Here is a 14,324-nt window from a genome sequence, read left to right on the forward strand (position 1 = left end):
TTTTTCATTTTGTCTATTGAGAGCTGTGAGATTTTCAGTCTGTAATTCTATCTCCAATCTCTTCTCATCCAAAGGCATTTCCATCACTTTGCACTGTTCTATTTTATTCATCATTTCTCTCTCTCTCTCTCTCTCTCTCTCTCTCTCTCTCTCTCTCTCTCTCTCTCTCTCTCTCTCTCTCTCTCTCTCTCTCTCTCTCTCTCTCTCTCTCTCTCTCTCTCTCTCTCTCTCTCTCTCTCTCTCTCCTACATTGCTGTCCAGCTCTTGGATTTCCTTTTCATGTGTAATTCTCTCTTTGAGTTCCTCCACCTTTCTTACTCACTATATCACTTTTTCCTGTCACATCATGCATTTGCTCCAAATATTCCTCCTCCTCATCCTCCAGTAGCTCATCCTTCAACCCTAGATTTTCTGCCACCACATTTCTCAGATTTTTCAGCTCCCATTTCAGTGCCTCCTTTCTTTTTTTGTGCTCAGCTCTCTCATCTTTTAGTTTTTTTCCATCTTTCAGAATAGGTATAGAATAGGTTTTTTTTGTAATATCATGCTGTTTTTCAGGTTTAGTACACCCTTTCTTCCTTTCACAGCTCTCTTCTCTTCATGTCATCCACTCTGACAATTTTTATCTATTGGACTCTAGTAGTCTTGATGTTCCCAGTGTCCATTCATGGTTTGGTTCATTTCCTGTCTCTACTGGCTGTAGTATGGACATTGTAGTGTTTGGGTCATACCAAGGCAAGTCTTTTTCTTACAAACTCTCTTACAATGTTCTGTGTGAACTACCTTCATCTAAACACCACACAAGCATTTCTAATGTTATTTGAAAGCTTTAGAAAGCCAGTTGCCAGTTCTGCACCATAAGCATAGAACACTGGATCCCATTGACCTTCATTGTTAGCTGTGTTAATTTTCTACATATTATTAATATTAATTATTGTAAATAGCAATAATATGTTGAAATCATTTATATGTTGGCAGATACTACCTTTTTTTTCTTCCATAAAATGATTCTGATGGTTTTTCCCTTCATTTTTAGATGTTATAATTTCACATTGAGGCTGGAAAAGGTGATATGATTTATGGCTTGGTTTCATTTCTTTACATCACAAAAACTTACACTTGGGTATATAGACTTTTTATATCCATTGTTCTTATCAGGCTTAAGTTTCTAAAATGGTTCATTACAGATCTAAATGAAACACAACTACGAATACTCTTTTACATTTCTGGCATTTGGCAGACGTCCTTATCCAGAGCAACGTACAAATGTGCTTTGAAATCTCCATCAGTGAATACATACAGTAAATACTTCAAGGTCTATGTATATTTAGTCATGTTTTTAACTCAGCAACTAGATCTGCCTATTACTAATATTACTATGATGGACATTTGACCCACCCACAAGGTGTTGCACATTTGGATTTGTTGCTAAATGATGAGAATAATGAGAATAAACACAACCATCTTATGGATCGAATCCTTATTCACATGTTCAAACTGAACATCCTTTCAACACTCTGCTGTTTATCTTTACTCCTCTATGCCTAGATAGTGGCTTCACAACTTCACTATCAGTTATCACCCAGAAGTAGGTGGTTTCACTTAAACTTTCTTCCTCATGACATTTCAGGGAGTTTTTTTTTTTTTTACTGGAACCTCCAGATTGCGACTTAGGGATTAGCAAATTAAATTGAATAGCAAAAATAAGATAAGATAACAGATTGATAAGATAAGAATAGATAAGAAAATAATTAACTAAAACAAACAAACAAATAAATACATTTTTCGGGGAATGTGGTAGCCTGCCTAGTGGTCCAGGTGTTGGGCTTCCAATCGGAACTTTGTGAGTTCAAATCTCTTCTCCACCACTGGTCAATCACAAGTTGCCACTGCTGGGCCCCTGAGCAAGGCCCTTAACCCTCAATTGCTCAGCTGTATAAAATGAGATAAAAGTCATTCTGGATAACGGTGTCTGCCAAATAATATGTTAAAAACATTTTAACATTAAAATAATATGAAACAATAAGACTGTCGTCAAGTTATTTTTAAGACACTGTTTGTCATGTTTTCTTTGCCGTTCAGTTTTGTTCTGACGAGAACTTGCTGTGTTGTGGTCAATGGAACAAGCTCCATACAGAAGTAGTGTTGAAGCAGAAGGTGCAATAGAGACACCACAACAGTCTAATGGCATATTTGATGAATCTGTAGAACTTTATGTAAATATCAGATATGTTATCACACTTTCTCATTTTTTAAGTTAATATATACAGTAAATAAGAAGTAAATCATATATAAATATTCACAAAGTTTACACCTAACATGATTTTAATTAGATGGAAGGAAACGTAACAGGAACTAAGAGGAAGATCTTGTAGACATGGGAAGAACAAAACAATAATGAAGCGAAAAAATGATCTGTGGTGCTACCCATAGAGGGCAGCATTATATCACAGTATTTACTTATTTTCTGCTGAGTGAACTTTGCAACACGCTTCATGAAAATGAGGACAAGCTGAAGTCGGTGTGTCCTAGAAAGACCTTACAGGCAGAACCAGCACTGAAAGTGCAACACCTAGGCAACACCATAACACCTGGGGCATGTAGTGTCCTCATGAGTGGCTGAATACATAAATCAATGTGTCACAAATGTATTACAAAAATTATCACAGTTTTTCTTGCTAGTAAGTATTATTGTATTATACATTAATATATTGGTTTTATGGGGGAAAACATAAACCAACAAAAACACACCAATTTTAATTTTCACATTTGTATATTTTATTCTTCCAAGTTAACAATACAAGACTGGAAATCTAACTGAGAAAAACAAAAGAAACAAGAATGACCAAACAGTTGGGCCATACATGTACACTTGATTGGAGTCTCTTCTCCAATAATTATGAGCCTAGTTTTGTCCGGTAGACCCAAAACAACCGTTAAAATGAAATGAAAAAGAGAGATGAAGATGCCCCTGTCCCACACGTGTGCTCTTGTGGAGGTGTTGGAGTGCCTTGTTCAGTCTTGATTTCCATACCAGTTTCTTTACACTCACATCGTTGATTAATGTCAAGAAGGAAACTTGATTAGCACAAAAAGAGACCAGCTGTAACAAAGTAGGCACCGCTCTCCTACAGACTCCACTCGTTCTGTTAACATCTTCCATTTCAGAACACTAATGAACATGCCTCTGGACGCTAGAAAGGTGTGATTAAGCAAGAGGTACCTCCTTCATTCTCACAATGAGTCTCGTTCACGAGGCACGATATTTATGCAGAGTGGCACTCTCAAGCTTTTGGAGAGCTGAAAATGGAGATATTATAAAAAATGCCTTTCTTGTTACATAAAGAGAACCAGGGATTTGGAGCGTTTGTGGAGAACCATTAGAGAGATGGTGTTGGAATGTAAATGTAAATTCTCTTTTTGATTGTGGTAGGAAAGGAGATCAAACTGAGCATATGGTAAAGCGGTTAAAACAGTTTAGGATCTGCTGCATGCCTCAGTGATTAAACAAAATTACTGCAAGCACAAAACACTGCACAGAAAATTCCTTCCTATTTCGTAAAAGTGATAGACCAGCGTCATTAGTGCTAGGTGAAACACTTTTTTGCACAGTATTATCAGGTAGCAGCAGTAGATATACACTGCTCAAAAAACTCAAGGGAACTGTAAAATCACTGTAAAATTGGTCTCAAAGAACAAAATATTTATGTTAAAAATCTTTACTTACTGTATATACATTGTGTAATTCATTGAGAACAAAATGATGGAATGGTCAATGGAAACCAAAATCATCAACCAACTGAGGAATGGATTCAAATCCACACATTTTATCCTGGTACCTAACAGCAGTAAAGGTACCGTTGGCTATAAGATTGTAGTCTGAGTGACTGTCGAAGGATATTCCTCCTCAGACCATACCTAACCTACCGCATATCCGATCATGCTGGATGATGCAGCAGGAGGCATAACGTTCCCCACGGCATCTTCAGAGTATTTCACGTCTGTCACATGTACTCAGTGTGAACCTGCTCTCATCTGAAAAGAGAACGTGGCCCCAGTGGAGGACCTGCCAATTCTGGTGTTCTCTGGCAAATGCCAAGTGAGCTGCATGGTGCAGGGGCTTCGAGCACAGGCACCAGTAGAGGATGTCGGGCCTTCATGCCACCCTCAGGAAGCCTGTTTCTGACAGCTTGTCAGAACAACAGTGCACACCAGTAGCCATTTTGTAGGCTCTGGCAGTGCCTCTCCTGTTCCTCCTTGCACAAAGGAGCAGATTCCAGGCTTGTTGATGGGTTGTTGCTCTTCTACAACACTGTCCAGCTCTCCTCCTGTAATGGCCCGCCTCTCGGTATCTCCTTCATGCTTTTGAAACTGCTGGGAGACACACCAAGCCTCCAAGTGATATATAAATGTGCAATCCTGGAGGAGCTGGACTACTTGTGTAAACTGATTGAATTGAAGGTACCACCTCATGTCACTAGCAGTGGCCAGAACCCTAACAGAATACAAAACTAGAGACAAATCAGTTAGGAAGGATGAGAGAGTAATTGTCTGTGGCCAACATCAGCAATACCATTTTATTTTTTGGGGCTTGTCTTGTTGTGCCTGATTTTTGCAACCATTCTTTGGACTGATTGAATATATCGAACTGTAAAGATCTGTTTTCTCAGATCTGTTCCCTTTGCAGCCAAGAGACTGCTTGAAAACATCATCTGCTCCCTTGCCTGAACTTAATATTAGTATTTTTCTTTAACCTGAAGTGTTTCTGCACTGTTTTATAATAGAGCAGGGCAGATTTCTATTCAATGTTTACTGAACCTTTGCATTATTCATATACATCAGCATAATTGCACCATTAATCTTGTACTAATAGTTATTCAGGTACTGTTAAGACGTATGCAATTATATTTGAACAACTCTGTTTATCTGTATGTATCTGCACATTTTTAAAAAAAAATGTCCTCATCTGAATGATGAAATTCATGTATTTATTAATTTATGTAATTTAATTTTTTTTTTTACATTATTTGTATGCTGCTATAGCACTTAATCTCTTCACCACTACTGAAAGCACCTTTCATTAAGAGCTGTCTTTAAGTAACTCCCTCACCACTAAGTAAGTGATTTACTCTGGTCAGGGTCAAGATGTATCCAGGAACACTGGGTATAAAGCAGGAATTCCTTCTAGAGGAGACGCCAGTCACCAAGTCCTATAATATCTTAATATAGAAAAACAGATATATGAACCCGAGATGTTCAGGGTGACAATACAGACAATGCCTACATACAGGTGACAAATTAAATGATAAAAAAAAGTAAGGTAATCAAAGTAAAAGTATGTTTTTAGGCCACCACAAGGGTCAGATCAGCTTCAGTCTGGTTTAGTACCGATTCCAAAAGTCTCTGGAGCTATACTAGGAGGACATACCATGTGTAGTGTGGTTGAGATCTGACTGTGAAGGTCATAGCATATGATTTACATCAACCCATTTAGTGGGCTTGTGCTGTGTGGGTGGGAGCAGAATCATCTGGGATTCCTTCTACGATAACAGAATTAGTTTTTTTCCATCTCATTTCACTTGTCACCCATCTGTACATGATATGTTTGACAAAACTACAGTTTGCAGTATATGTATATTATATTTATTTACCCACAAAATTGCAAACCATGGAGAACTATGTTGATCCTTAAGGGAAACCCAAAATACAAAACCATTTTATTTCCACACGATAGCTTACTACATTTCATCTTTCACAAATACATAGCTTTTCATTGTGAAAACAGCAAGAACACTTTTTTCCGAATCAGATTTGACTTAAAGGCACAAAGAAAAAACCACCACACACACACACACACACACACAAGTCTAAGCCCATTCTGGGGACAACGAGCTGGATCCTGCAATGTGGGGACCCATATTTCTGAACGTTTTTAGAAACATATGAAATACAGACTCATGTTGCAACTGAAGCTGCAAAAGTACCTGTCACTTCACATGAAAGAAAATACTGTCATAAAGAAATGTGACATTTTACCACATTCTGGTGACAATTTCTGGTGGTCTAAACTTGTGAGGACTTGCAGACACACTATCAAATTGTATTTTTACAGTGTAGTTATTGTGAAATATTTACAGGGACCAATTTTACAAATACTTGTGATGCCACTATACTGCAAGATGTAAGACACAATAATTGATTAAGTCGCATAAACAACAACAGGCCTTTTTTTATTTCACAAAAACACAGCTTTTTAATGTGAAAACAGCAACACATTTTTTTGTCCCAAAACAGATTACACTTAAAGTCATAAAGAAAAAAAAACTCACAATTCCTCAATTAGTTTCTGGGGACAAAAAACGAAGTGTATAGATTAATTATTTTAATATAAGAATATAACAGTTTCACAGGACAGTGTGGTTTGATCAAAACACAAAACAAGTTGTGAGGTGTCTCTTTAAACACAGAGGGCAAAGGAAAAAGGCTCTTGATTTATTCAGCAGAGCAGATTCAGGATAATAACCCCTAATGTATTTACACACAGATTCATTCTGCTTTCTCTATAGAGGATTCAAAAGCAGGCCAGCATTATCTTCAAGTAGCTACTTGACATTAATGAAAAACACTGTTGTTGAAGAGGGAAGGCAGGCAACGGAAAGTTCATAATAGACTAAAATTATAATGGGACATTCTGCTGCCCATTTAACCATTATACAATACTGTGATGTTTATTTAACAGACAAGACCAATACACAGAAGAAAAATTTGTGCCAACACTTCATTTACAGTTGACTTGGGTAAATGGGTCCTTCACTAACATTCACCTTAATATATACATATTAAATAACACCTTATTCTGGCCCTAATCAAACTATTCAAATGAACCCGAATCCTTGTTAGCTTCTCTATTCAAAGCAGGAACTCCTCTAGAACATCAGGAACAGTATAAGAAAATGGAAATAAATGCAATGTATTCAAAGAAGATGATATCATTTTTCTTATTCAGTCAATACACTGAAGTGTTTTTTTATTGCTTTCAGATATTCGGTCCTACTGAAGACATTTTAGATCAGTTCTTGACACGAAGATCAAATATTTATCACATCATCTTTTTACTATCCATTAGTCAAGTGGTTGAAAAAATAATATTGCAAAGCACACAAAAATAAATATATCAGAATTAAAAAATATCACAAACCAGACCTGGAAATTACCCATTACATTTTCATCAGATTGAACAGCTCAGGCATGAAATATATTTTAATTCACATGTTGAGAGATTTTTTTTTTTTTTAGTATGCGGTAATACTTTCCTTAAGTGTGTTCACAAGTTAACATAAAACATTTCATTCAATCATCTTCAGTAACTTATTTATCCTGGTCAAGGTCACAGGAGCTGCTGAGACTCTCCCAGGAAAAACTGGGCACAAAGTAGGAATACACTTTGGATGGGACACCAGTCTACTGCAGAATAGACTTAGGCTTAGGCTTATTCCTATTGTGTCAGGTGTCTTAGATGATTTTGCTCACTTTGATGTCAATGACATTACAGAGGGAATAATTTTGTTGTGGCATTTTCTAGGCAGTGTACACACCAGTCATTCCTCAAAATCTTATAAACAGTAAAATAAAACTCAAGAAATATACAGTACATACCTCTCATATAGTAGTAGAGTTGTTACAGTGTACAGTATGTGCAGCTTACTGTGTTTATGATGATCAGCATCATTATCTGAAGTGCAGTAATTTGTGTTCTCAAAGTAAATCAGCCTTAAAAAGTGTCACAATCCAATCTTATGTTAACAAAAAAATGTTATATTAAGTTTTATGTATTCTCAACAACTAAATCACCAAATGCTGACAGGTGATACTGGAATAAGCTTTTATAAACATTTATGTAGGTTTATGTCAGGTGTCATGAAGGGAATGTTACATCATGTAGTCTTATGAACACGTCCTTTAGGCGAAGTTCCACACACACACACACACACACACACACTCACACACTCACACACTCACACACTCACACACTCACACACTCACACACTTTTCAGGAATTCAGGGATGAATAGTTATAGCAAAAAGTTAGAACGGATTAAGTCCATATGGTGTTTTTATGAACAGTTTCAGAAAAACATGCTATTTATGTATGACACTGTAACAGCAACCATGGGATGTACTACAATCTACCATTTTTCAGGATTACAGCGGTTTCAGAAATTAACGAGGCCTTGTTTGGAAAGTGCTGTGAGTGGGAAAGGTGAAAAACTGTGCGAGGCTCTTATGGTGTATCAAACACAAATCTTAGATTGAAACCAGTGGAGAGACACATTTGCTGAGTATCAATCTCTCAGTGAATCACTGTGTTTCAGTAGCAGTAATCGATTTCCTCGTTGGCTAGAACAACAGCTGTTCTGCAGGGAATGTAAACCTGTGAAAGAAACAAAGAGGAAAACAGAGTAAGCCTCGAAGGAAAAAAATTGAACCACTCCTGAGACAAAATACTGCAGTTTAAAATGTGCTTATGTAGCTATACAGGATCTAGAAATTCAAGAGACCGTTCAATTCTTGAATCTGATTGGTCACAAGCTGTTCTACAGCAGCAGCTCGGTCAATAGTGTCGCTTGTAATTCAAATCACAGGATTATTTTAATGTACACTGTCACAACTCATTTACAGAGACTTGGACTGACATTAAAAATAACCCTGAAAATGGCTTGCAGTCACTATCACACTATTCGGCACAGAAGATATGTAGTTTAGCAGCTGCCATTGTACAACACACACAAGTTCCATCTCATAGTGACAAACTGCAGCTTTTTTGCTCATCCAAACGGATTATACCATAAACCACAATATATCTGTACACACTGGCTGTCCTGACTATGGTCTGAATGCAGGCTGAAGGAAGAATAAATAGAAGAAACCTTTATATCTCACCTATACAACAGAACACAGTGTCCCTGATAGGTTAAGATCAGGATCCTGTGCTCTCACCACTGTGGCCTGGGTTTGATTAAGGCCAGTGAGGGCATCTGGGGTAAAAACCAGTGCCAAAATCAAATATATGGATCGGATGATTTGGGATTTGAGACCCCAAACAGGGAACAGCCAAAGGACAAGAACAACAACATTACAGAACAGTCAAAATCTTTTCTTCAAATATCTGAGCATGTTAGGAAATTGAGGTTAGAGCACAGGGACAGCCATGACACATTACCCCTGGAGCAGAGAGGGTCTTGCTCAAGGGCCCAACAGTGGCTGATTGATGGTGCTGGGGTTTAAACCCCCAACCTTCTGGCCAGTAGCCCAGAGCCTTAACTGTTGAGCCTCCACTGCTCCTGGCTGTGTGCTTTGCTTGATAAAATTTACACTCACATCTAAAAATGAGTCGTGTCTGATCCAGTGGCGTAACCATGAGTCCATTTTAGTGGGACTAGGGAATATAAACAATCTAAAATCACAATCGTTTTCCTTATCTATACAGTTATATTTATGAGTGTGTCATGCTTGTGCAGTTTAGGTGAATGTCAACCAGCAGTAGAAGCAGTGATGACCCAAATGATATAATAATATTTAAGACAACTATCAACTAAAAACTATCAACCAATTTCTCCCAATTAATAGCACTGCAGCGAAATAGCCTTACAGTAGTAGCACGGAAAAAGATTAAAATACTGTTACTAATATGGGAAAATTCTAATATTTTTATATCATAAAATCTACTTTTGCAGTAAAATCCAGTAGACTACATCAGCAGTGCTCACATTCATACAGTGTGCTTTTAGTATAGCTATCTGTCTAGGAGCTTTTAAAGAAACAGGAAAAAATGCATCAACACAGCAGTTGGTATCCATTTAAATGTGTTTAAAAAAGGAGTAAAAAACTTTATTATAAATGTAATTTATTTTATTATTATTATATTCTCAGATTGTGGGCTAGTTGAATAAAAAAAAAAGACGACAACGATGACTTTGATTACTGCTCTCACAAACACACAAATGTGGCCTGGGCAGAATCTGAGTTTAACTAGAATAAAAAATATGAAAGTGTTTTGTAACAAACAAAAAAATATATAATGTTTAATTTGGAGAAGATTTTTGTTTTATGTTTGATTTAACATTTAAGGAAGGAGTTTCATGCGTCAGCTCTGTAATCGTCAGTAAGCTTTGTGCAACGGAAAGTGCTTCTTGATTTGTTTAGTGGATGCAAAACAACATTGAATATAACTTTAATGTAAATAATACATTTATAATTGATTAAGACTGCTTTAATACATTTCAAAAAATTGCAATTGTTGAGAAATTGCTGTTGAACAAGAGGAATAAAACACTTTGGGACAAGTTATAGCAAAATAATCCACTTCAGGCTAGAAACAGTAGTTCCACTTCATGCCAAGTCGAATCACATCTCCCTGTTGGTGATTATTTCCTGTTTTATTTCTTTATTCCTTACTTTTTTATTTGCTGAGAGGAATAACATAACAGTCAAGACACCATGATGTTTAACTGAACAGATAAAAAACAGGGTTTGAACAGCAGGATGGAAAAAATAGAAACAACATGCGAGTTGCTTCTGTTGGCTTATTCCATCAATCATTACAATGGTTTTGTATTTTTGGAGAAAACTGCCAGCTGCTGGACAGAAAAAAACATCTTGAGCCTCCAGCAATGAGGAGATTGTTGGGACTGCCTCAATGTGACTTCTCTTTCAAAGACAGAATAAGACAAAATGACTGAAAATTCTTTGTAGCTTGTGTAAACGGGTGATGGTCGACTTTCATTTCCCACCCTGGTGCCATTTCATTGCACGTTCACTGGGCCCGTGAATTTCATTTCCGATGTTCTACATATGCAAAGTTTGGTGTGGAAAATTACTGTTTGCTTTGCATCAGAACAGCTGTTTCAGGTTTTCTGACAATGTGCAAATGTTCACAATCAATTCCTATTCATTTAAATCAAATGCATCTATGCTTTAATAAAGGCCTGTTACCAATGCTGCAGATTTAAGCACTTTTACAGTACATCTAAAGTCCAATCAGCATTGTCAAACACATCATGTGTTTGCAAAAGAACAGTAATTATCTGACTCGGTATACACGACCTGTCCAACTGATTCCCTATTTTTCTTTAATATTGATGAGGGAAAGAGGAGATTTGCGGAGCTTCTCACCTATTCCATGCTGTATTTACCACAATGACATCTGAAGTTCAGTCCAAAAATAGGCTCTGCCTCGACTGGATGAGTCACTTGGGGTCTGACACCCTGTAATTCTCCTTTAATGTTATTCCAAGAGAATCACATGCACCTTCCTTGCCAGAATCCACTTAACATGCTAAAAAATGAATCCACTTTGGTAGAGCAACACCCGCTGGAGTCACAACTGCAACACACTAACACAACCTTGCATATCTTCCCATCTTACCCACCCGTGAGCTTACGCTCTTTAAAACACCTACGTTAACCAAGAACAAATACGGGCAAACACACAAAGTTGACTCCGCAGAGGCCAGCGGCACATTTCAGTGCTTCTCTCCCCCTCTGAAAGCCTGCTGGTTCCCCTCGATGCTTCTGAGAGCGTTCGCTGGGCTCAGAATTCTGGCACGGGCGAGGCACCACGGGAGCTGAACGAGCCAGCACTGCAACACTGACAACAGACAGTGGTGACTAATTAAACCGATTCAGTGGGGAGAAGGGGAGCTGGAGCACTGCTGTTCAAAGAGAGAAGGGAGAGAGAGAGAGAGAGAGAGCGAGAGAGAGAGAGAGAGAGAGAGAGAGAGCGAGAGAGAGAGAGAGAGAGAGAGAGCGTGAGAGAGAGAGAGAGAGAGAAGGAAGAGAGAGAGAAGGAAGAGAGAGAGAAGGAAGAGAGAGAGAGAAAGAGAGAGAGAGAGAGAATTGTTGCACCTGGCAAGACAAAAGCTACCACTGTGCAGGAACTGTACAATGTCAACAACATTTATTTTCCAGGGCGGAACAAAACAATGGTGACAAATAGCAAATTAATTGCCAAACAAAAAACAACACGTATCCCTAACGTTATTACTGTGTGGTGTCATACAAATGTTGATGAATGTTTCCCATGTTATGGAATACGCTGCACTGTCAGGCTGGGGAATCTCAAAACCAGTCCTCCATACAGGAAATTCACAATATGTCTGTCAGAAGTTCTGAAATTTATATCTGTCATAACCGCATCTGTGACTCCTTTAAGATTTTAACACATTTCTCAGATAATCGGTTGGAATTATTGGATCACATTCACTGACCATTTCATTCAAACCAACTACTCTAATACACTGCTTAAACGTGTCGGCTTTCACTTGTCAGATTCTTATAGCTCCAAGGTCTTGATTTGTAGTCTAAATCTTAACACGTCTAGAAATTCACTCTGTCGACTTTTAAAGTTTAAAATTCTCTCATCGACAGGTTCTGCTTTCACCTTTGTTTCTGATTTTCTGTATTACGCACAATGCTGTTTGACTACCTGCTCATAGAAGTGCCATCTTGCTCATGTCATCTCTACCTAAAGAGAGATCAGTGCCTCAGCACTTTAGATCTTTTGTCTGTCTTCTCATCTGTACATTCTGCTGAAGCGTACTAATACCACAGTCAACACCATCGTGTTTGTCGTTTCATAGACAGTCTAAACAGTCTCTTCTGTAGATCCACTAAACCTATGATGGATTTCTCATTAATATGACATAAACCATTGCTGGAGCATGGTGAGGTTTAGAAAAAGCTCTTGCTCTTTTGTTTTTGAGCTAACATAAATTCAGAATTTTCTCCTATTAAACACCATTGTGACTGCACTTGAAATTTCCCCCGTGACATCAGAGCGAGAGACGACTGTTCTAAGAGGAATAATAAAAATACAGCTCCAGCCAACAAATTAGCACCAAATTCACATAAATGTTTATTAAAAAAAAAAAAAAAAAAAAAAAAAAAGCATACATTTCAGGTTTGAGTGTTTTTTTTTTTTAAAAAGTTCTATATAGAACCTTATGGGATCCAAGTGACTTTCATCTGGAACTTTTAAGTACCACACACACATTTAAAGCTACTGTTTTCCTATGACAAGTAAATTCTGTCATCCAAACAGAAGAAAATGGTGTTGCTTCTGCTTCAACTCCTTCACTTTCACTCAGGTCATCTCAGTGAAAACAACTTCAACTCGATTATGAATAATGGCCAAGCAGTTTTTTCCATCGGAAAGCCTTTTCTAAGCCCTAACATGGCCTTGAGCATGTATACTCCTCTAACAAGCATTGTGTATAAGATACTTTGAGATCTTACTGGTCTTTAGATTTCACATTGGCACATAAATATTCAACAACAAACTCCAGCTGTGATGTGTACCTCACCGACGGGAGTAAAGCACCAGAAAGCATCTTTACTGTCTCATTCTCAACATATTATAAGGCTTTGAAAGTCACACAGAAAGGTAGCCAAAAAAAAAAAAAAAAAAACACACTGAAGGAGGAAATTCAGTTCATGTCTCATGGCATCTCTGCAACCCTTTGATTCTGCTTTCGGAATCGCACTGACTCAAATTTTGCAAAGTGTTTGCTTCTGGAGGAGAGGCAGTAAAGCTTTAAGATGTACTGCTGCAGTGAGATGAATCAGTGCACGGACCTGCAACGCTAGCTGAGTTAAAATAAGCTTTTCCTGGCTCAGAGCACTAGCCATTCACATTGTTACACAATTTATCCCTCCATCCATCCCTAGTTCCATGAACCAGATATGCTTTATAAGGATTTTCACATTGTCAGTAAAGACAAACTTCTCAAAGAAACTTTTCTGATGTTTAAATGTATATCTAGTTTTTCAGAACAGAGAAAAGTATGAGATATATGAGGATAAACAAGAATAAGGACACATATAGGTTAAAACAAAAGTTTGAATAAAAAAAAAAAGTTTTTTAGGTCACGGCTATAAAATGTTAATCTACACACAAGCTGGAAACACAAAAGAGTTAATCAAGTGAAATATTTTCACACAAAAATGCATAATCTTTTATTTTTAAATTATCAGTCACAATTTATACATAGAAAAATGCAAGGTCTTAATGTAGAAGATTCAACTGCATTCTGTAATGAAAAAGAATAAAAACACAGCAGGGCTCAATGCTAAAGGAAAATAATTGATGTGACCCAAAGTTAGGTTATTATTACCACCATGAAGTTATTTCTTTCCCAAAGACACCGTGTCCCATTGTTTTATTCCTTTCATCCAACAGTAATTTGCCATTATATACAATATAGTGTAGAAACCAAATTAGTTCATGTTATCACTTATATTATAACAACTATAAACAATTACTGAAG

General features: G+C 37.4%; 1 protein-coding gene across 1 annotated transcript in view; it reads right to left on the bottom strand.

Moving 5' to 3' along the window:
- Positions 1-6,586: 6,586 nt before the first annotated feature.
- Positions 6,587-14,324, bottom strand: part of gbe1b (glucan (1,4-alpha-), branching enzyme 1b) — a 96,579-nt gene continuing 88,841 nt past the window's right edge. Inside the window, exon 16 of the mRNA XM_060887981.1 lies at positions 6,587-8,431. Coding sequence (XP_060743964.1) covers positions 8,369-8,431 — 63 coding nt within the window. The 3' untranslated portion in view covers positions 6,587-8,368. The remainder of the gene's footprint in view (positions 8,432-14,324) is intronic.

This window comes from Tachysurus vachellii, chromosome 15 (assembly GCF_030014155.1).
Source record: "Tachysurus vachellii isolate PV-2020 chromosome 15, HZAU_Pvac_v1, whole genome shotgun sequence".
Classification (NCBI taxonomy): domain Eukaryota; kingdom Metazoa; phylum Chordata; class Actinopteri; order Siluriformes; family Bagridae; genus Tachysurus; species Tachysurus vachellii.